At 46.3% G+C, this 26,585-nt stretch overlaps 1 protein-coding gene across 8 annotated transcripts in view; it reads right to left on the reverse strand.

The window, feature by feature from the left end:
- Positions 1-26,585, reverse strand: part of RALGAPA2 (Ral GTPase activating protein catalytic subunit alpha 2) — a 1,036,168-nt gene that overhangs the window by 800,505 nt on the left and 209,078 nt on the right. For all 8 annotated transcript variants that reach the window (XR_004538694.1, XR_004538695.1, XM_033936259.1 and 5 more), the window contains one exon: positions 8,985-9,096. Coding sequence is in view for 6 of the 8 variants with exons in the window: in XM_033936259.1 (XP_033792150.1) it covers positions 8,985-9,096 (112 nt within the window). In the remaining 2 variants the exon portion in view is untranslated. The remainder of the gene's footprint in view (positions 1-8,984; positions 9,097-26,585) is intronic.

Raw genomic sequence — 26,585 nt, forward strand, 5'->3', positions numbered from 1 at the left:
AAAATGGAGATAGTGACACAAAGAAGACAAAAGGTAACCATGTCCTACTGAATAAGGATATACAGAGGGGACATGCTGAAAGCAGGGGTGGTGATGGTTTAACACAGAGGGAGAAATCCTGAAAAGGGGTTACATGGGTTTACAGAAGGAGGCAATGCTGAAAGAGGCTAGATTGGCACACAGAGGGAATAATACTGAAATGGAGGGGGATACAGATGGAGCACTGCTGAAAAGGGGGAGAGGAGATAGGGACACCGAGAAGGAGCAATGCTGAAGGGAGGTAGTGCTGAAAAAGAGGAGGTGAAATAGAGATATAGAAGTAATGCTGAAAAGGGGGGGGAGATAAAGACATTGAAAGGGCAAATGGGGAACATGGGGTAAAGACAAGGACAGAGACAAATGAAGATTCTGAAAAAGTGGTGAGATAGGGATATAGGTGAGATGGACACAAAGAAGGGTGATGCTGGAAAAGAGGTGGAATGACACAGAAGGGAAATGCTGGATTAAGGACAGATGGGGCTCAGGCTGGTTGGAATGGGGAGAAATGCCTGGCTAGCAGGGAGCCTATGAGCATCGAGAGCAGCACAGGGCATTCAGCGCAGCTCCCTGCGCTAAAAACTGCTATTGCAGTTTAGTAAAAAGGGAGGGGTATATTTGTCTATTTTTGTATGGTTGATACGGAGGTAACATTGCGTAGAGTCATCTGCCTTGACCTCTTTGAAAAACCCCCGGAATATGAATGATAATTAACATTTTCTCTGCCTTTCAGTGTGCTTTGTGGGTTTTTTTTAAATTTCATTGTTGGTAGATCATTTTGACTTGGTCATTTTAAAAGTAGTTCGCAAACCCAAAAAGTGTGGGCACCCCTGATGTAAAGGTTCCAGGAAGTGAAAGGGGAGCACACCAGAGGGTGCAACCTAAGAGCCCCTTTAATGAACCAGGCAACATCTGGGTGAGAGGCCAAGGACACTTGTTCCTTTTGAGCTTGGAAACAGGAAAGACCTGCTAGCTGCACTTTCAGAGAACATACAGACAGTCCCTCCTGCAAAAAAGTCCAGGACTACTGAAATCAAAGCTTGCCTGAGTTTTACATTCTTCACCGCACACCAATGCAGAAAGGACTTCCAGGCCTTAGCATAGGCTGCCACCATGGATGGCTTCTTCGCTCTGAGCAAGGTGGTAATGACCATGGCCAAATAACCCTTGTTTATCAGGGCCACCTGCTCAAGAGCCATGCCGTTGAGTCCAAAGTTTTCCGATTCTCGATAGGGATCGGTCCATGAGTGAGAAGGTCCACTTGAACCAGAAGTCTGAGGCCTTAGTCTCTCTGGAGATGAACTAGATCCTCATACCATGGTCTGCAAGGTCAATCAGCTAGAACAGGGGTAGGCAATTCCGGTCCTCAAGAGCCAGAGCCAGGTCAGGTTTTCAGGATATCCACAATGAATATGTATGAGATGGATTTGCATGTACTGCCTCCTTGAGATGCAAATCTATCTCATGCATATTTATTGTGGATATCCTGAAAACCTGACCTGGCTCCGGCTCTCGAGGATCAGAATTGCCTACCCCTGGGCTAGAACAACCAAGCTGGGATGGATTGTAATCCGGCGAATGGCTCGACGGAGCATGAGTTCATAACTTTGATAAGATCATACAAAGCACCAGCAATATAATTCATCTCAGTGGAGGCCGCCAGCAGTATTTGCAAACCATCGGAGGCAGACAGATACCACAGCAGTCCCGGCGTCCAGCACGACGAGAGGGATCCTTGGAGGCCTGATAAAAGCAAGGGGAGCTATGAGGAGGGAGCCGCCTGTGCCGCCAGCAGCACTTTGCAAACCATCGGAGGCAGGCAGACACCGCAGCAGTCCCAGCGTCCAGTGCGATGAGAGGGGTCCTTGGAGGCCCGATAAAAGCAAGAGGAGCTGTGAAGAGGGAGCCGCCAGTGCTGCAAGCAGCACTAGGCAAACCATCGGAGGCAGGCAGACACCGCAGCAGTCCCAGCGTCCAGCGCGACGAGAGGGGTCCTTGGAGGCCCGATAAAAGCAAGGGGAGCTGTGAGTAGGGAGCCACAAGTGCCGCCAGCAGCACTTTGCAAACCATCAGAGGTAGGCAGACACCACAGCAGTCCCAGCGTCCAGCGCGACGAGAGGGGTCCTTGGAAGATCGATAAAGATCAAAGGAAGCCGCGGTACACGGCCCACGGTCGCATGTCCGAAGGGGCATGGCTAAAGGGGCAGGACACGCCCCTTTTGAGCTCCTTTGGAGCCTTAGAGGAGCAGAGGGCAGGAGAGTAATTCCCTAATAATATGGGGAAAAGAAAGGCAAAGAGAGTATCGACTTTGCCTTTATTAGGGCCAATAGATCGCTATTTCCAGTCTTTAACATCACCAGCGTTAGGGAACAGGGCGGTTCCATCTCCACATACTGCATCTCTCTCCTCTGGCGAACCGTCCCCACCTCTTCAACCAGCAATGAATTCTACTGGGAGTTTTGTTCTGGTTCCTGAAGAGGAGACAGCTTCACCTCCAGAACAAATATTTTTACCAAATGTGAATATGGACATACAACAAACAAATATATCTTCTTAGGGAATGAAAACTTTGACTCCTGTCCATATGATGATAGTCAAGTCAAGACTCTATACCTAAGGACAAAGTAATTTCTCTTAATGATGTCTGGTTGGTTGTAAATAGGATAGAGTCCTCATTACAGAGCACGGTTACCAATCTCTGTCAATTTTCATCTGATATAACAGTTAAAGTAAATGAACAACAAAATCAGTTATCTTTAATTACTTCTCGATTAGATAAAGTAGATAAATTCTGTGGAGGTTTTGCAAAAAACTGCTATTTCTAATATTAAAGATACAGTGGTGCCTCGCACAGCGAACGCTGCGCACAACGAACTTTATGTCTTGATTCGTACAACGGACTTCGTTTCACACAACGAAGTCCGGGGTTCCTGCGGGGTTGGATCGCAGCGGGGTTGGTCGAGCCGCGAGGGTAGTCTCCTTCTCCTTACCTGCCCTGTCGCAGCACACAGCCGAACGGAAATCTTCCCGATGTCAGCGCTGACGTCGGAGGGAGGGCTTAAGCAAAGCCCTCCCTTCCTCCGACGTCAGCGCTGACATCAGGAAGACTTCCGTTCGGCTGTGTGCGGCTGCGGCAGGGCAGGTAGGAAGAAGGCAATGGCGAACGAAAGAGGGGGGAGGGGGCGGTCCGCCCCGAAGAATGTGCACAGCTGGTCAGGTCCCCCGATCGACCGACAACAGGCCCGGCCGACAAACCTCCCTGCCCTGTAGCCGCGAATCTAAATTACCTCTTACAGCAGCTTCAATAATCCAGCTGCTGTAAGAAGGTAATTTAGATTCGCGGCTACAGGACAGGGAGATTTGTCCGACCGGGCCTGTTCTGTTGTCGGTCGGGTGCAAAAGCGCCACAAAGGTGGAGGCAGGGAGGGAGGAAAGGTGGAGTGGAGAAGGAAAGACGCTTAAGGGGGGAGAAGGCCGCTGAAAGCACATGTTGGAGCAGGGGATGAGAGGGAGGGAGAGAAGGGGAAATATTGGACAAGGGCAGAAGGGATGCTAAATCATAGGGTGACAGGCAGAGAGAACAACAGGAAAAAGAGTGGAAGCAATCTTGAACCCTGAGGGTGAGGGCAGAGAGAGGTGGTGAGATGATTGATCATGGGGAGAGGGACAAAAGGGAATAGAGATGGGATAGGAAGATAGTGGAAGTAAAAGGACAGGGAGATGTATGTTTTTAGATGTATCTAAATAAAAATAATAACAAAAAATTTATCTTTTTTATGTCATCTTAGCATATTTTATGCTGCAGAACGAATTATTTTTTTTTACATGTATTCCTATGGGAAAACGCGTTTCACATAACGAACGTTTCACATAACAAACTTGCTCCTGGAACCAATTAAGTTCGTTGTGTGAGGCACCACTGTAATTTATCTATACATAATCAAATGGAAAAGATGGAGAATTTAGCTAGAGCAAAAAATCCTACATTTCTGAATTTACCTATATCACATTATTTGGCACCTTTGGAACTCCTGAAGATGTATATGAGGGATGTTTTACAATATACTCAGGTGGAATCATTTACTCCTGATAACTTATACTACATCCCCAGGAGTACTAAAGAAACTGCTGAAGATGGAGAATTGGATAAGATTGTGTCTCCAGATAGTTTAATTATTTCCCAATTTCTAGAATCCTCCAAGGATCTGATTACTAAACGAGCAACCTTGTTGGTGACATTTAAAACAGAAATTGAAAAACAACTTATGCTTAAATTGTACTTTGCAAACAAACAAGCATTGTTTTGTGGACAACAACTACCGTATTTTCACGCATATAACGCGCGCGTTATACGCGTTTTTACCTACCGCGCATACCCCTCGCGCGTTATATGCGTGAGCGCGGTATACAAAAGTTTTTAAACATAGTTCCCACCCCGCCCGACGCCCGATTCACCCCCCCAGCAGGACCGCTCGCACCCCCACCCCGAACGACCGCTCGCACGCGCTCCCACCCGCACCCGCATCCACGATCGGAGCAAGAGGGAGCCCAAGCCCTCTTGCCCGGCCGACTCCCCGACATCCGATACATCCCCCCCCCCGGCAGGACCACTCGCACCCCCACCCCGAAGGACCGCCGACTTCCCGACAATATCGGGCCAGAAGGGAGCCCAAACCCTCCTGGCAACGGCGACCCCCTAACCCCACCCCGCACTACATTACGGGCAGGAGAGATCCCAGGCCCTCCTGCCCTCGACGCAAACACCCCCCCCCCCAACGACCGCCCCCCCCCAAGAACCTCCGACCGCCCCCCCAGCCGACCCGCGACCCCCCTGGCGACCCCCACGACCCCCCACCCCCCTTCCCCGTACCTTTGGTAGTTGGCCGGACAGACGGGAGCCAAACCCGCCTGTCCGGCAGGCAGCCAACGAAGGAATGAGGCCGGATTGGCCCATCCGTCCTAAAGCTCCGCCTACTGGTGGGGCCTAAGGCGCGTGGGCCAATCAGAATAGGCCCTAGAGCCTTAGGTCCCACCTGGGGGCGCGGCCTGAGGCACATGGGCCCAACCCGACCATGTGCCTCAGGCCGCGCCCCCAGGTGGGACCTAAGGCTCCAGGGCCTATTCTGATTGGCCCACGCGCCTTAGGCCCCACCAGTAGGCGGAGCTTTAGGACGGATGGGCCAATCCGGCCTCATTCCTTCGTTGGCTGCCTGCCGGACAGGCGGGTTTGGCTCCCGTCTGTCCGGCCAACTACCAAAGGTATGGGGAAGGGGGGTGGGGGGGTCGTGGGGGTCGGCCAGGGGGGTCGCGGGTCGGCTGGGAGGGCGGTCGGAGGTTCTTGGGGGGGGCGGTCGTTGGGAGGGGAGGGGGGTTTGCGTCGAGGGCAGGAGGGCCTGGGATCCCTCCTGCCTGTAATGTAGTGCGGGGTGGGGTTAGGGGGTCGCCGTGGCCAGGAGGGTTTGGGCTCCCTTCTGGCCCAACTACACAAAGGTACGGGGAGGGCGGGTGGGGGTGTCGTGGGGGGCGGCCAGGGGGGTCGCGGGGCGGCTGGGGGACGGGCGGAGGTTCTTGGGGGGGGGGGTCGTTGGGGGGGGGGGGTTTGCGTCGAGGGCAGGAGGGCCTGGGATCCCTCCTGCCTGTAATGTAGTGCGGGGTGGGGTTAGGGGGTCGCCGTGGCCAGGAGGGTTTGGGCTCCCTCCTGGCCCGATATTGTTGGGGAGTCGGCAGTCCTTCGGGGTGGGGGTGCGAGTGGTCCTGCCGCGGGGGGGGGGATGTATCGGACGTCGGGGGGGGCATCAGGCTTTCAGGATGGGGACAGACCTTCAAGGGGGGACAGGACTTCAAGGGGGGACAGTGCACGGAAAGTCAGGGGGGGTGAACGGAGAGTCGGGACAGCGCACGGAAAGTCAGGGCAGTGCACGGAAGTCAGGGGGGGTGAACGGAGAGTCGGGACAGCGCACGGAAAGTCAGGGCGGGCGAAAGGAGCGTCGGGCATCATGCGCGGTATACCCGTGAGCGCGGTATACAAAAGTTTTTGTACATATCATCGTGATTTCTGCGCGCTATACCCGTGTGCGCGTTTTACACGGGTGCGCGTTATTTGCGTGAAAATACGGTAATGATTTTTCCTGATGTGTCCAGACAGACACAACATAGGAGGAAACAGTTTCTACAGCTTAAACCTAAAGTTATAGCTGTGGGAGCTACTTTTTTTTTTTAATTCCCTTGCAAGTGTGTTGTAAACTATAAAGTTGATAAATTTGTTTTTGTAGATCCATCACAATTGGAGAATTTTTTGATTGATAAGGTTTCACTGAAAGTTTCAGATATAAATGTAATTGTTGAAGAAGGTTAAGGACACAATGGATTTGGTCATTTTGTTTGTCAAGGATGATTGTAAATTGTTTCCTATACAATTATTTAATTATATTTTTTGTACTGAGCAGCCCGTGTTAATGTGGACTTGGCATAAGTCTTAATTTGAATTTTAAGTTGTTTTCTCTGAATTGTTTTCTTTTTGCTTTTCTTGATTTTTGTTATTGATGTAACAAATACTAATAAAAATATAAATTAAAAAAAAAAAAAAATTAATCTCAGTGGAGCTTATGGGGATCTTCCCCATCAGGTCAGAAGCCCGAGACAGGTGAGTGTGACAAGCACATGTTACAAAGGAAGACGCGGCTGCTGCTTTAATCCCTAGGGCCAAAGCTTCAAACTTACATTTGAGGAGCAAGTTCACTTTGCCATCCTGAGAAGCCTTTAACATCATCTCCTCCTTTACTAGGGAGGGAAATTTGTTTAGTGACCTGTGCCACCAGTGAATCCACTTTTGGCTACACAAACAGCTGCTGAAAATCTGGCACCATCAGATACAACTTGGCCATATTTTAGCCACTCAAAGGGATCCCTCTGGCAACTCCCAGTGGTCAGTGACCAGCTTAGTGATATCTGGATGTGAGGGGAAAGAATGCATTCAGTGCCACGGAACTGCTCATAACATTGAGAACAGGAAGCTGATGGGACTTCCAGCTTTAACTCTTGCAATGAGGTGGAAGTAATGCCCGAAAGTGCAAAGGCCCTGACCAACCAGTGCATTGTAGGGTTGCCACCTGTCCTCCTGCACAGAAGCAGACTCTGCCGGAGAGACTTCATCCTGGGATAAAAGTGGCATGGAATCAGACTTGCTATCCTTCTGGTCTGTGACAGACTGAACCTCCTGGTTCAAATCTGTATCCTCGTCTGGTCGGGGCACATGCTGAAGGGGGAAGCCCTGCACTGCTGCAACTAGTGCAGTGATAATAGCCACTGAGGACCCTTGGCAATTCAAATAAGCATTCCACATAAGGCTCACAAAACCTGGTATCCAACCTTGTACTGGGGGTCCATCTGATCCCGATAGGGACCCCATGCTGATCCTCCTGGGCTCTCTGGCCCCCACACGACTGAACTTGGCCAATACAGATTCGCAGGGTGCTGGGAGGGGGTCTCTTCCTGTGGGGATGCACCTCCTGCAGAACCCCAGCCCTGGAGGACTCGAGGCTAAGCCTGAAGCTCCCGCCCCTCCCCCGTGAGCTCTGTTGCACGAAGAATATGGACACTGCTCGTCTGGCCATCCAGTGGAAACCTGGCATGATATATGGGTAAAAAGGCCTGAGGAGTCCATCCCAGTCGATTTTTAGCAAAACTGAGGAGTTATGAAGCAGATGGAAGCAAAAGAAAAAAAAAAAATTAAATCCAAAATGTCTGCTGCCAGAAAAATCACACCAAAAATGATCCATGGAAATCTCCCTGAAGGAAAATTAAAAAAATCAAAGGGAATGAGATTTTGGAGGTTGGGGACCTAAGCTTTGGGATCATAACCCCTCAAATTCAACTTTTAAGAAACCTCCCTGATCTTCCCCATAAGCTTCCTTATTCATTGTGCTATGTGGTGCCTGCCTGCTGCAGCACAGGATTTCAGCAGGAATGAAAGGGGGAAGAAATCTGCATCACAGATTCACTGGACAAACCTGGTCTTCTGGCTACCAGGAAAACTGAACCCCAACCCCTGGAAAACCGCACTGCAAAAAGTGTGAAGACCATGCAGCCGGCCCACTGTTAGTCCTGGCAGAGCCGAAAAGGAACCCACATAGCCTGTGCTCATGCTCCTGACTAAATCAGGGATGTAAGCAGCTACGTAACCCTGAGCTCTAAAAAAAATTACAGCAGGCTGACTAGCTAGGTGTCCCCGAAGGGCTGATCCTACTAGCAGCAGATTTCCGCAGTGCAAGTCTGTGTCTTCTCCCAGGCAGAGGTCCCACCAAGTGGGAACCCCTGGGCACTGATCCTCCAAAGAATATAGAGCAAAAATACCTGAAAATAATAAAACTACAAAGCAGATCAAAAACACTTCTGAGCAACTTGCTTGCAGAAAACAAATTGATGGGGCAGGAGCAGCTTCCTGGGAAGGAGGTGGAGTTGGAAAATATGATTGATATTTTTCTGCAAGGGATGTTCAGATACAGGACCCTAGCATTATGGACCAAAAGACACACTGTACTAGAATACGTGTGAAAAGATTAGACTGTGGGCTCTAGAAAAATAAGCAGACCATTTTTATGGGAGAGGGAATTTCAGCATCTGCAGCACGTACACACTGATTACTGAACACAGTGTTAGGGAATTGCTCCTTTCAAACTAACCCCCTCCCATCCACCCACCTTTTACTAATCCACGATAAAGTTTTCTACCACAACCTGGAGCACTAAATGCTCTGACACTTATAGAATTCCTATGAGCATCGTAGCATTCAGTGCCCCGGGCTACAGTAGAAATCTCTACCACAGCTTAGTAAAAGAGGACCTATATCAGTAGAATTTGAAAAAATTGAACACTTTTTTCTACCTTGTTTAAAATCATTTAAGCAGTGTTCCTTAAAATTCAAAAATAAGAATGAGAATATGCTTACCCTAAACAGTAATCCTGCCAAGCTCTGAGAAAACATATCTTTTTTTTCATTTTCCTTTGGTTTTTGCATGACAGCTTCAGTTATTCTCAGCAGTATTTGTAACATCTGTTCCCTGAACCCCAAAACACAAAATTTCATTTAAAGCTTTTCAATATACATTTATAGTAATTCTATATCCAAACAATAAAAAAGATACATAGTGATACTTTATATTTTAAAAAGCCACTATACAAAGCAACCATGATATTAAAAAGACTGAGAAATATATTCAACCTTCTCACTCTGCCTGCAGGCCTGTGAGTTCTTGTTATCTGTGGGACTGGAAGCTAATTATAAAATAGGAAGACCCCTATGAAGTATCTTTTCAAAAAATTGCCAATTACCTCACGTAATGGGAAACTTTTTACCACATACTTTGCAAGATTAAAATTACATGGGTGAAAAGCAAGATAAAGTAGATATGAGGATTTTAAAATCAAATTCTGGCACAGTATAGTGCTTGGTCTTTAGTCGTATGTTAGTCACGAGATCAGAAACATGGACACTCCATTGCAAGATTTCACCATTTAAGAACAACATGCAGTAGTGCGCTGTCTTTGGGCAAAGAGAAACCTGTGGAAATTCACTGTTGGATATTGACTCAGTAAGGACATAGCATCATGAATCAAAAGGCTTATGAGTGGGTAAAAAGATTTAAAGAGGTAAAAACAGGTGTAACTGACAGATGGGAGACAGATCTGCATTCCACAGCCTGCAGGTCCAATCGGGCAACACTAACACTACCAACCCTGGATGCCTCGCAGTCCTGCGAATGACTCGCCCAAGCATGGGCCACAAGGGAAATATGTATAAGAACTCTGTCTCCAGCCATGATTGGACCAACACATCAAACCCCTCGCTCCCAGGCTCGTATCTCTGGCTCTAGAAGTGAATCATCTTTGTGTTTACTGCCAAGGCCATCAGATCCATCTGAAGAGGCCCCCACTGCCGAACTATGGCGTTGAACAACCAAGGGGACAGTGACCATTCCCCCAGGGCGAGTGTCTGCTGACGGAGTAGAAAATGTGCAGAATGAATTTTCTCATAGTACGTGGGTATGCGGTTCTGATCGCCCAACAACATCGCACACAAAAGCACAAAGCCAAGGTGGATGCCTTGATTAGAGAAGACTAATAGATAACGGTGTCTTAATTGGCTGCAAATTTGGATATCAGTTATGGATCTGCATTTGCTATAATGCATGATGACTTGTGATACAGGAAAGTCTGTGCATGATGGGTTCCCAAACAGCTTACTGATCTTCACAACCAACAGCATGTGGAGGTTGTGGCCCAGTACCTGAGATGGTATGAAGAAGATCCGAGTATTCTGGAGTGAACCGTCAGATAGTAAGATCAGTTGCAATACAGTTCAATAGAGATAAAAGCATAAGGGCATAAAATATCCAGTTATAAAGTAGAGAAGCTTAGTGACTACAGCAGCAGACTGAACTAAAGAAGGGTTCAAAAATCTTGCTTCTCCTACAGACCCTCCTTGTGATTTTTAAACAAGTCACTTCACTCTCCATTGCCTCAGCTATAAAATAAATTGAAAATACTCTTGTACAGTGAAATAAGAATGTATATCTTCTCTTAATTCACTTAAGACTCGGAGTTAGTAAAAGCAAGTAATTAAATTTTTAAAAATCCATATTGAGCTTTGATATCTTATTAAATGGTTTTTTTCCCCTAGCTTGGTTTGTGTTCTTGTTAAGAAAGATTTCTGTATTGTGGTCTAATTTACAGTTTACCAACATTTTCAAGCCAAAGGCACAAGTACATTTTCAAAAATGTACTACTGTATATCAATTTGCTCTTTAAGTTGAAATGCATCACTGATTTTCCTTAGTGCTGGCAACAGATCCCATGTTTCACAATGCAGAACTATGCACAGAATCCAGGAGACAGAAGTGGCTCATACTGTTCCCTGCTGCTACCTCTTGTCCCCTTGCTAATAGGTTCAAGAGGAGTAAGCAGTCTCTTACTGGGCCAGATCCATTATCTTCTGTTGCACTGGGCCTGACTGCTGATTTCAACTGTATGGGCAATGTATAGCCACTAACAGTTACATGGTTTAAATCGGTAGTTGGAATGCGGAGGGGGGAGGGGGCAGAGGAGGACAATACAGTGCAATGTACAGTTCATTGTACAGGACTCTTCTGCTCTTCTTCCAGGTACTGGTGCAGGAGGGGGAGATGTATATAAGTGTGCTTAGAATGAGGGGAAGTTAAACTTTAAGAAGGGTAACACAGCTGTGCACATGTGCTTTGAGGAGGAAGAATAAAGAGCTGAGACTATGTGTGTGCTTGGGAGTGGGATAGGGGATTGTGTAGCTGTGGCTGTATGCTTGAAGGGGAAGGCATGGAAGGGTAACCAGAATGCAGAGAGAAAGCCTGAAAGTGTCCCTTGGAAAGGGGGCAGAGAAAGTTGGGATTTACATTTATCTGAGATAAGGAGACAGAGCTGGTAGGTTCAAACTGGGGGTCAGACCAGGGGTGAGAAGCCAAGCCTTATGATGGGAAAACTGTGTCCCCTACCCCCAATCATAAGAATAGCATCAGTCATTAGAATCTGCCAGGAGGAAATTCAGAGAGGCATGCCCCTTGAGACGGCAGCCAGCTGCCATCACCACAGATTGCTCTTGGCTTCCGGTACCCAGGAAATCGGTTGCTGAAGCAAGTCCATCCGAGGAGGCCATCAAGAGAGAAGAGTCCTGAAGAGGCCTCGTGTGCTCTTGCCCTAGGGACCACCTCAATGGCTGCCGCCATCGAGACCAGGACATGCAGATAATGCCATGCTGTGGGAGTTGGACTCTGTAGCAGGTCTGAAATCTGCTTCCGGAGCTTCAGTCTGCATGGCTCTGGAAGAAAGAACTGGCCAAAGACCATGTTGAACAAAACTCCCAGGTACTCCAGGCACTGAGATGGCTCCAGCTGGTTCTTCTTGAAGTTGATGATCCATCCAAAATCCTGAAGGAGTTGGACCACTCCCAAAACTGCCAGTTCACAGTCCTCCTTGGATGGGGCTCTGATTAGCTAATCGCCCAATATTGGGTGCACTTGGATCCCTGTCTCATGAAGGTGTGCTGCTACCACTACCACCACCATCACCTTGGTAAAAGTGCAAGGTGCAGGCATGAAGCAGAAGGGGGAGCGCCACCACATTAAATGCTGCTCCACCACATGAAACCACAAGTATGTCCTCCGAGCTGGAAAAATGGGAATGTGAAGCTAGGCCTCTGTCAAATCGAAGGAGTCAAGAAACTCCCAATGCCACTGCCACTGCGGCCAACCAGTCGCCATACAAAAATGTGGCATTCAGAGCAGCATTGATCGACTTGAGGTTCAGAATTGACCTCCTGTCATTCGAGCCTTTCTTTGGTATGATGATGTATATGGAGTATCTGCCCGAGCCTGATTCTTCATCCAATACCGGCTCTATGGCATGAAGATCCAGAAACCTTCTTATCGTTGCCCAAACTCTGAGGGCTTTCTCTGGCCAATCGGCCAGATAAATTACAAAGAGATCTGGAATGGTGGCACAAAATTCAATTTTGTAAACTTCTCGAACTTCTAAGACTCAATGGTCTGCACCTTTCTGAGCCCAGAGTGGTCAAAAGGCCTACAGCCTTCCCCATATCTGGGGGGCTTGCCCCCGTCCTGGTATCATTGTGCTTTCTTGGAGGTTGGGGAGGGATGAGATCCAGAGGCTTGCTGTCTTCTACCCCAGCTAAACCTCTGCCGTGAACCCTGCGTTGCTTGGCCTCCTGCATAAGGATGGAATCTCAAAAGCCTCAAATTCTCATGTCCAATACCCCGAGTTGTCCGGTGTCTGCTGTCTGGCAAGGCTTTAGGGTGATAGTCCGTAACACTGACCATCAAGTCATTCAGACCCTTGCCAAATAGCATCTGCCCTTGAAAGGAAGCCTGCTCAGAGTGACTTTAGATGTTGCCCACTATCTGATCCAGAGCATCCACTGGGTAGATATAACATAGGCTGATATCTTGCTCATAACTGATATCATACAGAGCATCTGTTATATAATCCACCCCAGATAGGAGTGCTTGGGGATCTTCATCCTCCTCCTCCAAAGCCAGGACTTGAGACAGACGGGTATGGCAAGCACGTGCCACAAAGGAAGCCTCAGTTGCTGCCTTAATCCCTAGGGCTAAAGCTTCAAATTACCACTTGAGCATTATGTCCACTTTACGATCCTGAGTATACATTAAAATCACACCTCATTCACTAGGCAAAGAGGTTCATTTGGCAACCTGCACAACCAGCTGCTGGAAATCCAGAGCCCTCGGGTGAGGTGTTCCAATCCAAATTCCCCAAACCTTCTGATGAAGTGACCCAACCCTCCATTGTCTGGAGTCTCAAACACTTTGTGCTTCATCCTATGTCTGACCATGTTTTCTCATACAATGTCCTATGGCTGACCATGTTTTCTCATACAATGTTCTTCCACACTGTCCTACTGTTCGCTATCTTTGTCCTACTATATTATACGTACATCATATTTACCATACTATGCTTGCCATACTAGGTCTACCATTCTATGATCTCTCAAGCTGTGTTTGCCACACAATGTTTGCCGCTCCATGTCTTCCATGCTTTGTTTCATCATGCACACCAGCCTTACCATTTTTACCAAGTTGTGTCAAACTATATTAATTATGCAAGTAATACTAGGTTTGCTGTGCTATGTTTTGCCATACTATGCGCACCATGTTATGTCTTACCATACCATGTTTTATCATATTATGTTTTACTATGCTTTGTTAACTATGTTTTGCCATTTCTGTCAGACAATGTTTGCCATACCATCTTGTACCATGCTATGTCTGAGAGTGTGGCGCAGGGGTCAGAGCAAAAGCCTCAGCACCCTAAGGTTGAAGATTCAAACCCACACTGCTCCCTGTAACCCTGGGCAAGTCACTTGGTCCCCCATTGCCCCAGGCATATTAAATAGATTGTGAGCCCATCAGGAGAAATGTGGAGAAATGCTTGAGTACCTGAATAAATCCATGTAAACTGTTCTGAGCTCCCCTGGGAGAATGGTATAGAAAAATTGAATAAATAAAAAAAAGCTTGGTCATAGTCTTAGGCACTCTTAAGGACCCTTCTGGTGACTCCCAGTGGTTCATGATCAGCTATGTGATGTCCAGATGCGAAGGAAAGAGCACAGTTGGAGCAACTGAGCCATTCATAAATGAGCACTATGATGGGGAGTCTGGAGGAAATACCACGTTCAATTCTCGTAGCGAGGTAGAAATAATGTCCAAGAGCACAGAGGTTTTGAACAGCTGACACACCATGGTGTCTTCCCCCTGGTCCAGGGCCACTACCGCTTCTTAACCACTGCTCTCAGGCAGAGAACCAGAATCGGACTTTCCATCCTTCTAGTCTATATCAGATTGAACCTCCTGGTCCAGCTCTGTGTCCTCGGCTGGTAGGGGTGCATGATGAGGGGAGATCCCCTGCATCACCACCTCCGTCACGCTGAATGCAGATGCTGAGGATCCTGAGCAGTTCAAAAGGCATTCCACATAAGGATCACAAAATCCAGAGTGAAGCCTTGTGCTGGGGATCTCGAGGACATGATAGGGACCCCCTGCTGGTCCTCCTGGGCTACGCAGCCACCGTATATCTGCACTTGGACAATGCACATTCGGAGAGCTCTGGAATAGGTCACTTATTTATTTATTTAATTCGTTTTCTATCCCATTTTCCCTAAATAGCTCAGAATGGGTTACAGGTTACATAATATGCAGTTTACAGGTTACAATTTGCCATAGTTACAGTACAAATTTTTTCAATACAAGTTTTTATCCTAACTCGACATATACTAGGAAACTAATACCAATATATATAACCAGTGTTTAAGCCCGTTACATTAACGGGTGCTAGAATAGATGTGTCTGTCTTTCTTTCTTTCTCTCTCTCTCTCTCCTTGGCCGCTGTCTGTCTTGTCTTTCTTTCATTCTTTCTGTCTCTCTCTCTCCTTGGCCACTGTCTTTCTGTCTCTCTCCTTGGCTGCTATCTGTCTTTCTTTCTGTCTCTCTTTGGCCGCTTTCTGTCTTTCTTTCTTTCTGTCGCTCTCCCTGGCCCCCTGTCTTTCTGTGTGTGTCTGTCTTTCTTTCTGTCTGACTCTCTCTCCCTGCCTCTACCTGCCTGTCTGTCTTTGTTTCTCGTGCGCTGAGACACTTCAGCTCCAGCCCCCTTCTCCCACCTACCCTTAAATCATACCTTTTGCCTCCTGCACACATACCTTTAGTCAGAGTGAGGGTGGGAGGGGGGGAGTACCTGCCGTGGTGTTTATTATGATAGATAGTGTATATTCTGATTTTATTCTAAGTCTACTCCATTGGAACATCAGACCTACTATTCTAATATTTCTGCTTGCTCCTCCTCCTTTTCCCTCCCTTCCGAAGCAGTAAAAATGATTACCTTGGCTGGCAGAGTCCCGTCAGTTGAAGAGTCCTCTCTGGAATTCCCATGAGCAGTCTCATTCTCGGAGAAGATGGGAGCCGGAAAGCCTTGAGCATGCGCAGATGCTCAAGGCCCTACCATAGTTCAGCTTACACTATCACGTAAAAGTTTCCTTCGGCATAAGAACATAAGAATTGACACTGCTGGGTCAGACCAGTGGTCCATTGTGCCCAGCAGTCAGCTCAAGCGGCGGCCCTCCAGTCAAAGACCAGCGTCCTAACTGAGACTAGCCCTATCAGCAAACGTTCTGGTTCTGCAGGAACTTGTCTAACTTTGTCTTGAATCCCTGGAGGGTGTTTTCCCCTATTACAGACTCCGGAAGAGCGTTCCAGTTTTCTACCACTCTCTGGATGATGAACTTCCTAATGTTCATACGGAATCTATCCCCTTTCAATTTTAGAGAGTGTGCCCTCTCGTTCTCCCTACCTTGGAGAGGGTGAACAACCTGTCCTTATCTACTAAGTCTATTCCCTTCAGTACCTTGAATGTTTCAATATTGTCCCCTCTCAATCTCCTCTGCTTGAGGGAGAAAAGGCCCAGTTTCTCTAATCTTTCGCTGTACAACTTCTCCAGCCCCTTAACCATCTTAGTCGCTCTTCTCTGGACCCTTTCAAGTAGTACCGTGTCCTTCTTCATGTACAGCGACCAGTACTAGACGCAGTACTCCAGGTGAGGGCGCATCATGGCCCAGTACAGCGGCATGATAACCTTATCCGATATGTTTGTGATCCCCTTCTTTATCATTCCTAGCATTCTGTTTGCCCTTTTTGCCACTGCCGCACATTGAGTGGATGGCTTCATCGACTTGTCGATCATAACTCCCAAGTCTCTTTCCTGGGAGGTCTCTCCAAGTACCTCCCCTGACATCCTGTATTCGTGCATGAGATTTTTGTTACCAACATGCATCACTTTACACTTATCCACGTTGAACCATATCTGCCATGTCGATGCCCATTCCTCAAGCCTGATTATGTCATGTTGCAGATCTTCGCAATCCCCATGTGTCTTCACTACTCTGAATAACTTCGTATCGTCCACAAATTTAATCACTTCACTCATCACACCTATGTCCAGATAGTTTATAAAGATGTTGAACAGCACGGGTCCAAGCACCAAGCCCTGCGGCATCCCACTGGTGACGCTCTTCAAGTCCGAGTATTGTCCATTTACCCCCACTCTCTGTTTCCTTTGCTTCAGCCAGTTTTTAATCCACGTGAGTATTTCACCCTCAAATCCATGGCTCACAATTTTCCGAAGTAGTCGTTCATGTGGGACCTTGTCGAACGCCTTCTGAAAATCCAGATATACAATGTCGACCCGGTCGCCCTTGTCTATCTGTTTGTTTACTCCTTCGAAGAAGTGCAGCAAGTTCGTCAGACAAGATGTACCTTTGCTGAAACCGTGCTAGCTGGTCCTCATCAGACCATGTCCGTCAAGGTGATCAATGATGCAATCCTTTATCAGCGCCTCTACCATCTTTCCTGGTCCTGGCATTGTGGCAGCAGGTTTGCTGGTTGAACTGAACATGCTTGGGGGCAATGCTGTGCCAGTATTGGCAGCTAGAAATGCACTGCTAACTGCCATGAGGATGAGACTGTTCAGGGGGACTCTTCAACTGAGAGGACACTTCAACTGACGGGACTCTGCCAGCCAAGGTAATCATTTTTACTGCTTCGGAAGGGAGGGAAAAGGAGGAGGAACAAGCAGAAATATTACCTTTAGACGGAGTGAGGATGGGAGTCGCCGACGTGGTGGTCACCATTTGAAACTCTATGCCTCTACATGTGCAGTAGAAATTGCCAGAAAACTGCCGCACACAAAACGACACAGGCTTCTTCTACTGCGCTTGCGGGGGCATGGAGGAACGGATCATGGACGCAGGGATCACAGAGTTTGAAGTGCGCATGCACGCTAAGGGTTTTATTATGATAGATATACAGTTTACAGGTTACAATTTGCCATAGTTACAGTAAAAGTTTTTTCAATACAAGTTTTTATCCTAACTCGACATATACTAGGAATCTAATACCAATATATATATACCGCATTTTTCGCTCCATAAGATGCACTTTTTTCTCCACCCATTAAGTGGGTGGAAATCACAGTGCGTCTTATAAAGCGAAGGTGCAAAATTTGAATCCCACGCACAGCTGAAACACCCCCCTCCCCCAATGCACCAGCCGCACCACCTTGTTAAACACTGGCCATCGGCTCCCCCCCACGCCGCACCACCTTTCAGCACCGCTTGCCGCTCCCCCAAAACAATTACAAAACACACCCTCCACGCCGCAGCCACAGTCGTCGTTGCCATACCTTTTTCCAAGCCTGGTGGTCCAACGTACGGCTCAATATTATTTCCAGGCAGCAGGCGCACAAGTCAGGAGCACGGCGGTCAGGGCCAAGCTTTACATGCTCCCGTTTGGGCCCGTGCCGCTTTCTGAATGGCTGGCTGCAGTTCTCGCGGGACTCGCAAGAACTGCCAGCAGCCATTCAGAAAGCGGCACGGGCCCAAGTGGGAGCGTGTAAAGCTTGGGCCTGACAGCCGCACTCCTGACTTGTGTGCCTGCTGCCCGGAAATAGTAAGGAGCTGTTGAGGGAAGGAGGGAAGAATTTTAAAAGGTATGGGCGTTCAAAAAAAAAAAAAAAAAGGTACCGGGGAGGGGTATGATTAAAGGTACAAGGGGGAGTATGATTTAAAATGTACAAGAGGGGTGGATGATTAAAGTTACAAGGAGGGGTATGATTAAAAAGGTACAAGGGGGATAATTAAAGGTACAAGGGAGGGGTATGATTAAAAAGGTACAAGGGGGAATGATTAAAGGTATGGGGGATGATTTAAGATACTGGGGGGGTACGTGGGGGGTATGGGGGCCTGCCAGCCTGCCTGCCACTAGGCCTGCCTGCCTGCCACTAGGCCTGCCTGCCCTGTGCCCTGTCCTGGCCTACCACTAGACCACCAGGGGGAGGGACAGGGTACAGAGCCTGGCAAGGAGTGTGGAGTTGGGTGCAGGGAGAATTTGGTTCAGAATGTTTTTTTTTCTTGTTTTCCTCCTCTAAATCTAGGGTACTTCATATGGTCAGGTGCGTCTTATGGAGCAAAAAATACGGTAATATACAATTTACAGGTAACAATTTGCCATAGTTACAGTACAAGTTTTTTCGATACAAGTTTGTATCCTAATTCGACATATACTAGGAATCTAATACCAATATATATTATATACAGTTTACAGGTACAATTTGCCATAGTTACAGTGCAAGGTTTTTCAATACAACATTTAACCATTTCTGTTTTTATTTCTCCTATGCTGTTGTATAAGTACCTGCCTAGTTTGACTTCCTGGATTCCCAGTTCAATTTTTGTCTATTTCTAATTTGTGATCCCTTGTTCTATATTTGATGAAAGTGTGTCTGTGCTTTGCATGTAACTGAGGTGTCAAATTCTGTTTGCTTGTAGTTTCTATGTATTATTCCATAGCAGTCCCACTTGTTCTGTTTCACCAGTAGTTTCACCGTGCAGCTTGTCTATAGAGATTGTCATGTGATGTTTCGCTGTGTTTTGCTACACTTGGGAACTCACCTTCTGCGGATCCCCAGCTCTGGAGAACTCAGAAGAGGCTGAGCCCAAGGCACCCTCCCCTCCCCCGCACACTCCATTGCACCCGGGACATGAACGCTCCTCGGCCAGCCATTCAGCACAAATCTGGCATGATATAAGAGTAGAAAGGCCTGAGGGGTCCATACCTGTCAATTTTAAGCAAAGTTGAGGTGTTTTGAGGCAGATGGAGGCTTTAAAGAGAGATCCTTTAGAATCTAAGATGGCCACCACCAGTAACAGTGCACCAAAAACAGTCTGTGGGGAGTTTCCTGAAGTACAAAAAATGCAGGGAAAGGGTTTTTTTAGAGGTGGGTACCTTAGCTATGACTGCAGAAACCTTTAAAATTCACTTTTAGAGTTTACCTGAGAGTGATGGGTATTTTGCAACCAGTTCAGGAAAAGTATATAAATTGTTATTATGAAAAAGTTGGTGGACTTGCCAGATACCTAGCTTACTCCAGGGTATCCAATGGAAAGTCCTGTTTTTGTGTTTAATGACAGGATTATTCCAGAGAGCCATGTCTCTCTGCGTAAAAAACGAATGGGTAGCTACATTATCCAGTGTACGGAGTGCTGTAATTGTTGAAGAGAAAAGAGAGAAGGCCTTAAGTCTGGGAGGGATGGACATAGTAGGAATGATATGAATGGGGATTGGGTTGCCCAATGAAATTTCAAAGTCTAGCCAAGTAGTATAGGTGAATGAATGAGGGTGGTTATGCATAATCCATCTTGAACCATATTTTGCCAGTGAGGCAATATGGTACTTACGAAAATCAGGGAGGTTGACTCCACCAGAGATTCTGGGAGACTTTAATGTGGTTAATGCTATTTTTGGTCTTTTATTTTTCCAAAGAAAATCCGAGATTCGTTTATCTATCCATTTGTAAAGAGGAGTGCCCAAGCAGGGCAAGAGAGTTAAAATATATGTGATCTGTGGTGCTAATGTCATTTTGAGGGAGGATAAACGTCCCCACCATGATAAATACAAAGGTTGCCATTTAGATGTGGAAGTTGTGATTAGTTCTTTGAGCTTGGCAATGTTAGTATCCATTATAACGTCTCGGTCTTTATGGATATAAAAGCCCAAATATTTGATTGGGGAAGTAGACCATGCAAATTTAAAGGAAGAGAGTTCTATCTGTGAGACCTGATTATTAAGGGGAAGTATAACCGATTTTTCCCAATTGACTCTATACCCAGAATAGTTGGAATAAGCATCAGTGATCTGAATAAAGTAAGGGAGGGAAGTCAAAGGATTTCGTATGAAAAGCATAATGTCATCAGCGTATGCCGCAACTTTTAGTTCTTTAGAGATCAGCGGAATACCCTGTATTGTGGAAGAGTGACTAATCACCAGCAAGAGAGGTTCTAGTGAAAGATTGAAAAGGAGCGGGGATAGAGGGCATCCCTGTCTCGTGCCTCGTTGCAGGGTAATCGGAGCAGTAGGAGATCCATTAATGAGTATATGAGATGATGGTGCCCAGTACAAAGCCCGAATCCAGGAAACAAAGGAGTCCCCTAAGTTAAACCATCTCAGAACCTGTAACAAGAATCTCCATTCGACCCTATCAAAAGCTTTTTCCGCATCAATAGCAAGACCTATCACAGGCTCTGAGGTGGTCTTGGCATTAACATTATGGAAGATGCGTAAATTATCTCCAATATATCTACGTTTGACAAAGCCCATTTGATTGGGGGAGATCAGATGATCTATTACTTTATTCAGTCTGTTGGATAAGATTTTTGCAAGTATTTTATAATCAGAATTAAGGAGTGAAATGGGTCTGTAATTTTTGGGTTGGGTGGGATCTCTGTCCGGTTTAGGGAAAATTACAATATGGGCTTCGGCAAAGTTTCTCTGGAGATCAGGGTGTGTTTGAATAAAATTAAAATATGAAATCAAGTGGGGAGAGAGAATCGAGGAGAACATCTTATAAAACTCGCTAGTTATACCATCTGGGCCAGGTGATTTCTAGGAGGCTAATGTTTTAATGGTAACTTGGAGTTCCTGAGTAGTGATTGGTTCATCTAAGACAGCTTGCAAATTGGGGGATAATTTCAGGTGAGCAATGAAGCTAAGATATTTAGTAATATCTTCAGATGTGGATGATACTTCAGATTGAAAAAGTTTAAGGTAGAATTTCTCAAACTCAGCTTCTATTTCGCGTTTATCAGTTAATAGGGTTCCATTAGGTGCAGTGATTGAGGTGATATAGGAACGTTCCTTATTTTTGTCCTTAAGATATTGAGCTAAAGTTTTCCCCATTTTATTTCAACCAATATAGTGTCCAGATTTCATAAGGAAAACATCATGATTAGCTAGCTTAGAAGTAATGGAATTATAGTCATATTTATGCTTTATAAGTTGTGTGCGTATGATATTATTTGATAGATCCGAAGCATGTTGTAACTCTAGAGATTTGATGTCAAATTCTAACGTGGTGAGGCGTTGGTTCAGTTTTTTCTTTTTCCAAGCCATCAGACCAATAATTTCCCCCCGCAGGGTAGCTTTATAGGCTTCCCATAGCGTAGTAGGGGAAATGTCCAGCGAGGCATTGCGTATGAAGAAATCATTAGTAAAAGCATGGAGTTTATGAATTACATCTTCATCAGTCAAGACACTGTTATTCAGTCTCCATCCAGTGGAGGATAGTCTGGGACTTTTCAGATTTATATATAGAGATACGGGTGCATGGTCTGAAATAAGTATAGGGTGTATAGCAAGTTGCGTTATATCTGGAGCTAGGGAGGAGGAGAATAAGAAATAGTCTAATCTTGAATAAGAATTATGTGGGGCTAAAAAATGTGTGTATTCCCTTTGAGTGGGGTGTAAGAGTCTCCAGGGGTCTAGTAGAGTGAAATTAAGAATCAGAGAATTAATTTCCTCTAAAGTTTTGGATTTTGTAGGCCTACAAGTGGATGTTCTATCCAATATATAATCAAGGGATTGGTTGTGATCACTTCCCACAATAAATGGATATTGAGTAAAAGGTAAGAGTACAGATTGGAGAGAGCGATAAAACTCTGGGGATTTCGACATTGGAGCGTAAAAATTCAGCAAAGTAAAGCGAGAGTCATACAGTGAGACATGTAACAAACACCATCTCTCTTCCAAGTCAGTATTATGCGAGTGTATGATTATAGGTAAAGAGGATTTAACATAGATGGAAACTCCATTCTTTTTATTTTTTGCAGGAGAAAAGATAGGAACATTATAACCCAGAATTTTAGTTTTCAGATTATCAGCAGTGGAGAGATGGGTTTCTTGAATTAATGCAATAATTAGACATAATTAGACACTTTCTTCCGCTTAATACAGTGATTAAGCCCATTGACATTGAAAGTTATTATATGCAGATTAGTCATATCTAAGGATTATCAAGTTAGGAATAATAATAATGGTATAGTAATGATGATATACAAACATAGCTTGAGCATGGATGTTAACAGAGAAAAATGCCATTTCTGAACCTGTACGTAACAACAAAATGTCAAACCCATAAAAGGCAAACTGTGCCAGGGGAATGACAAGTTAAACAAGAAGAAAAAGCTCGGGTGGGATTGAAGCCTCATGAACAGACTTACGCGGACGGCTGTGCCACCTTCACAGTGCGGGTGCTAGAGAAAGAATTTCACATGTGACTGTGAAATTCTCAGTACAGAGTGCACCTCTGAGTATAACATGAATAGAAAATAAATGCAGTAGCATCAGTGCATTTTGATTTTGATAGATTCAATGTATAATTGAAGTTCAGCTGGATTAAGATACGTTACAGTTTTGTTGTTATGAGTAACGAGCGTTTTGGCCGGGTATAGCAGACCAAATCTGGCTCCGATATCTTTCAAGTCCTGTCGTTATTGCAGAAAGAGCTTCCTCCTAGCCGCTGTAGTCTTTGCCAAATCCGGGACGAAAAGAACCCTCCTGCCTTGGTATAAGAGGTGTTTCTTTTCTTTGGCCGAGGTCAGAATCTTTAACACGTGTTGGTAACGCAGGAGTTTAGCCACCATAGGCCGCAGTGACTTCTGGTTAGAAGTAGGCCTGGATGGGACCCGATGTGCTCGTTCCAGTTCCAGCAGCGGATCAAAGGTAATGCCGAGCAGGGATGGAATCAGGCTCTGTAGGAAGGCTATGGTGTCTGAGCCTTCCGAAGATTCTGGAATCCCTAAGATGCGCACGTTGCAACGACGACTTCTGTTTGCCAAATCTTCTAGATCTAATTGATGAGCAGCAATATCCTTACTATGTTGTGGAATGAGGGATATAGTAGCCACATGTTGCAGTTTAAAATCTTCAAGAGCGTCGATACGGTACCGCATGTCTGTAAATTGAGCATTCAGCGCTTCAATTTCTGTTCTAATATGTTGGGACTCCTCAACTTGTTTCGACATGATGCCTTTAAAAGCTCGCATTTCAGAAAGTAAAAGCTTGAGTTGCGATTCCACAGATTTTGGCGGCGATTTTTCTGGTGAGGCTACCTCATGTTTAGGCCTTTTACCACTAGTATGGCCCACGCTTGCTTGCTCGATCTTAGTGGTCTTATTTGAAGCCATATTCCGCAGCAGAAGTAGGCTGGTATCTTATAAAGACCGCAGAGGCGTTTTAAAGCAGAAATGTATGAAAGATTCGTTCAGAGAAACGCACCAATGTTAGGAGAGCTCAGTCGGCACGTCCGGCTGCCATGATCGTCAAGCCACGCCCCTCCTTCTACTTTCTAGATCTTTGCTTTCTGACATTCGAGGGAAAGACATGGGACCCATCGAAATATCAGATCATGTTTGGGTGCAGCTCTGTTAGGGTTGGGGAGATTTGGGGCCCGGCAGGAGATCCTGGCGGTTCCGTGTTACCTTTACAAGGATGCTCGTTTTCAGGAGTACTTGCTCGGTCGATGGAAGGATTATCAATCCCATAACCAGATTCATCATGAGGATCCTATTCTTTTTTGGGAGGCTGCTAAGGCAGTCTTGAGAGGGGATGTAATGGTTTTTGTTGCGCATCAGAAGCGGGCGCGGTGAGCTGCAGTTTTACAATTGGAACGCAGGGTGACTACCTTGCACCGGTGCTTTGGGGCCTCTGGAGTTATCTCTTAAGAGGCAATTGTTAACGGCCCATCAGGGTGCTCTTAAGGTTTCGGCATATTATAAGTTTCAATTATATAGGTTTGCCAATGAAAGTGGTCGCTTGTTAGCTCGGATGGCCACTCCCCGGACGGAACGGTAGGGCCTTTCTGGGTTGCTCGGGGGTGTTGCATCATTACTCTAAAGAAATGTGTGATATCTTGGGCCAATTTATGGAGGCCCTTTACACGGCGTCGGACTCTGACGGAATGGGTGGAGAAGTGTATTTGAATAGCTTGGATTTACCTTGCCTGCCTGATCATGACCAGGACTCTTTGGATTCACCTATCTCTTCGGAGAAGGTCAAGTGGGTTATTCAGGGTAGCTCATTGGGAAAAGAACCTGGCCCCGATGGCCTGCGTGCGGAGTTTTATAAAGTATTGGTTACCGAGATTGCTCCTTTACTTGCTAAGATTTTCAACTTACGGGTGGCCAAGGGCTTTTTGCTGCGGTATCTCAACACTGCGCAGATCATGGTGTTGCCAAAGCCAGGCAGGGACTCTACGCTGCCAGTCATACCGACCTATTTTGTTGTTGAATTTTGAGGCTAAACTCCTGGCAAAGGTCTTAGCCAATAGCCTGGCACAGGTTCTTCCTTCTTTGGTGTTGGAGCAGCAGGTGGGCTTTGTGATAGCCCAACCAGTGTCCAAGAATATTCGCAGGATACTGTTGGCATTGGAGAAGGCGAAGGTTGATGGGACTCCCTCTCTGCTTATCAGTTTTGATGCGGCTAAGGCCTTCGATCGTGTGCAGTGGAGATTTTTGTTTGCGGTCCTTCAAGCACATGGGATGGGACTCTTTTTTTATAACGCCATTCACGCTCATTGTAGTGACACAGCTGCTTGAGTCTGGATTAATGGGATGAGTTCGGAGCAGTTTCCCATTCATAGGGGGACACAGCAGGGTTGCCCTTTGTCCCCTTTGCTTTTTGTGTTGTCTTTAGATCCTTTGATCTGGGAAATACAGACCAATGTGGAGATCGGTGGCCTTCCTTTAGGAGCTAAACTAAAATTGCAGCATTTGCCGATGATCTTTTAGTTTACCTATCGGACCCTTGGCGGTCGCTGCCAACTCTCTTGGAGAGCATGCGGAAATATGGAGATTTCTCAGGGTTTGCACTTAATTTGGATAAATCTGAAGCCATGGCTTCTTCCCTGGCGGTGCGGGGGCTGTGAGGTGCCAGGTTCCCCTTAAAGTGGGCAGAGGGCTCCTTCCGCTATCTTGGTATCCAGTTACCTATGGACGTGGCGAGTCTTTACTGGCTTAACATTGATCAGTTATTAATTGAGATGCGTATCAAGTTGGAGCAATGGAAGGGCTTACCTTTGTGTCCGATGGACCGTATTCATCGTTACCGCATGATTTTATTTCCTAAATGGCTGTATGTTCTTCAGACACTTCCTATTTATGTACTGAAAAAAAGATGTTTGCATGCTTACCTCTACGTTGTCCCTGTTTTTTGGAAGAGGGCGATGGCTCCAGCTCCAGTAGTCTTACATGGGGGGGCACAGGTTCAGGGTGGCCTGGGCATTCCGGACCTTCGCATCTATAATCAGGCCTGCCTCCTTTGCCACATTCATGATTGGGTTTTGGATATTGAGCTTTACACGGATGTATCTTTTGAACGAGATTATTTTTATCCCTATCATCTGTTATATGTTTTACATGCTTATCTTCAAGATGTCTCTCTGCCCTCCTGGGGCAGTGTGTTGTTCCGACCCCTTTGAGTGGCATGGCATCTGAGTGTTCTTATGCCTCTGGTGGGTAATGTCACGTTTCCCCCGAGTCTCACCCCCTCCGTCTTTAGCCGGTGGAGGGGCAAGGGCATTTTCCAACTCTGTCATGTTTTAGATGAGGATGGTTCTCTCCTCTCTTATGAAACTTAGTTGGCACGGGGGGTTCCGGTGTTGGGGGCGCATTATGCTTACCAGCAGCTTAAGCATTATGTGGGATCTCTCCCGGTGGGTTCTTTCTTGGGATTTTGGAGCTCGATTCAAAGATTTTTTTGGAGGCATCATAAGGGATTACTTACCTTATTACCGAGGGGCCTTTTTACCGATATCCTTCATAGCTGGCAGAAAGACCTTACATGACGATTAACTTTACCTGTTGAGGGCTTATGTACCCCAAACTCAAGCTTACCATATGGGGAGTGTATCCACGTAGCTTTGTTTAAAATGCCATGTAGCAGTAAATTCCTATATCCGTGGGCTGTGGGCATGTTCTCTGGTTCAAGGGTTTGGTGGCAGATGTCTGTGTTTCTGGGATCCTTCTTACACATTCCAGTCTCTCTTTCAGCACCTGCTATGCTGTTTTGCTACTTTACTTTGTTCAATATGTATCCGGCTCGAGTACGTC

The sequence above is a fragment of the Geotrypetes seraphini genome, chromosome 3, assembly GCF_902459505.1.
Source record: "Geotrypetes seraphini chromosome 3, aGeoSer1.1, whole genome shotgun sequence".
Lineage (NCBI taxonomy): Eukaryota > Metazoa > Chordata > Amphibia > Gymnophiona > Dermophiidae > Geotrypetes > Geotrypetes seraphini.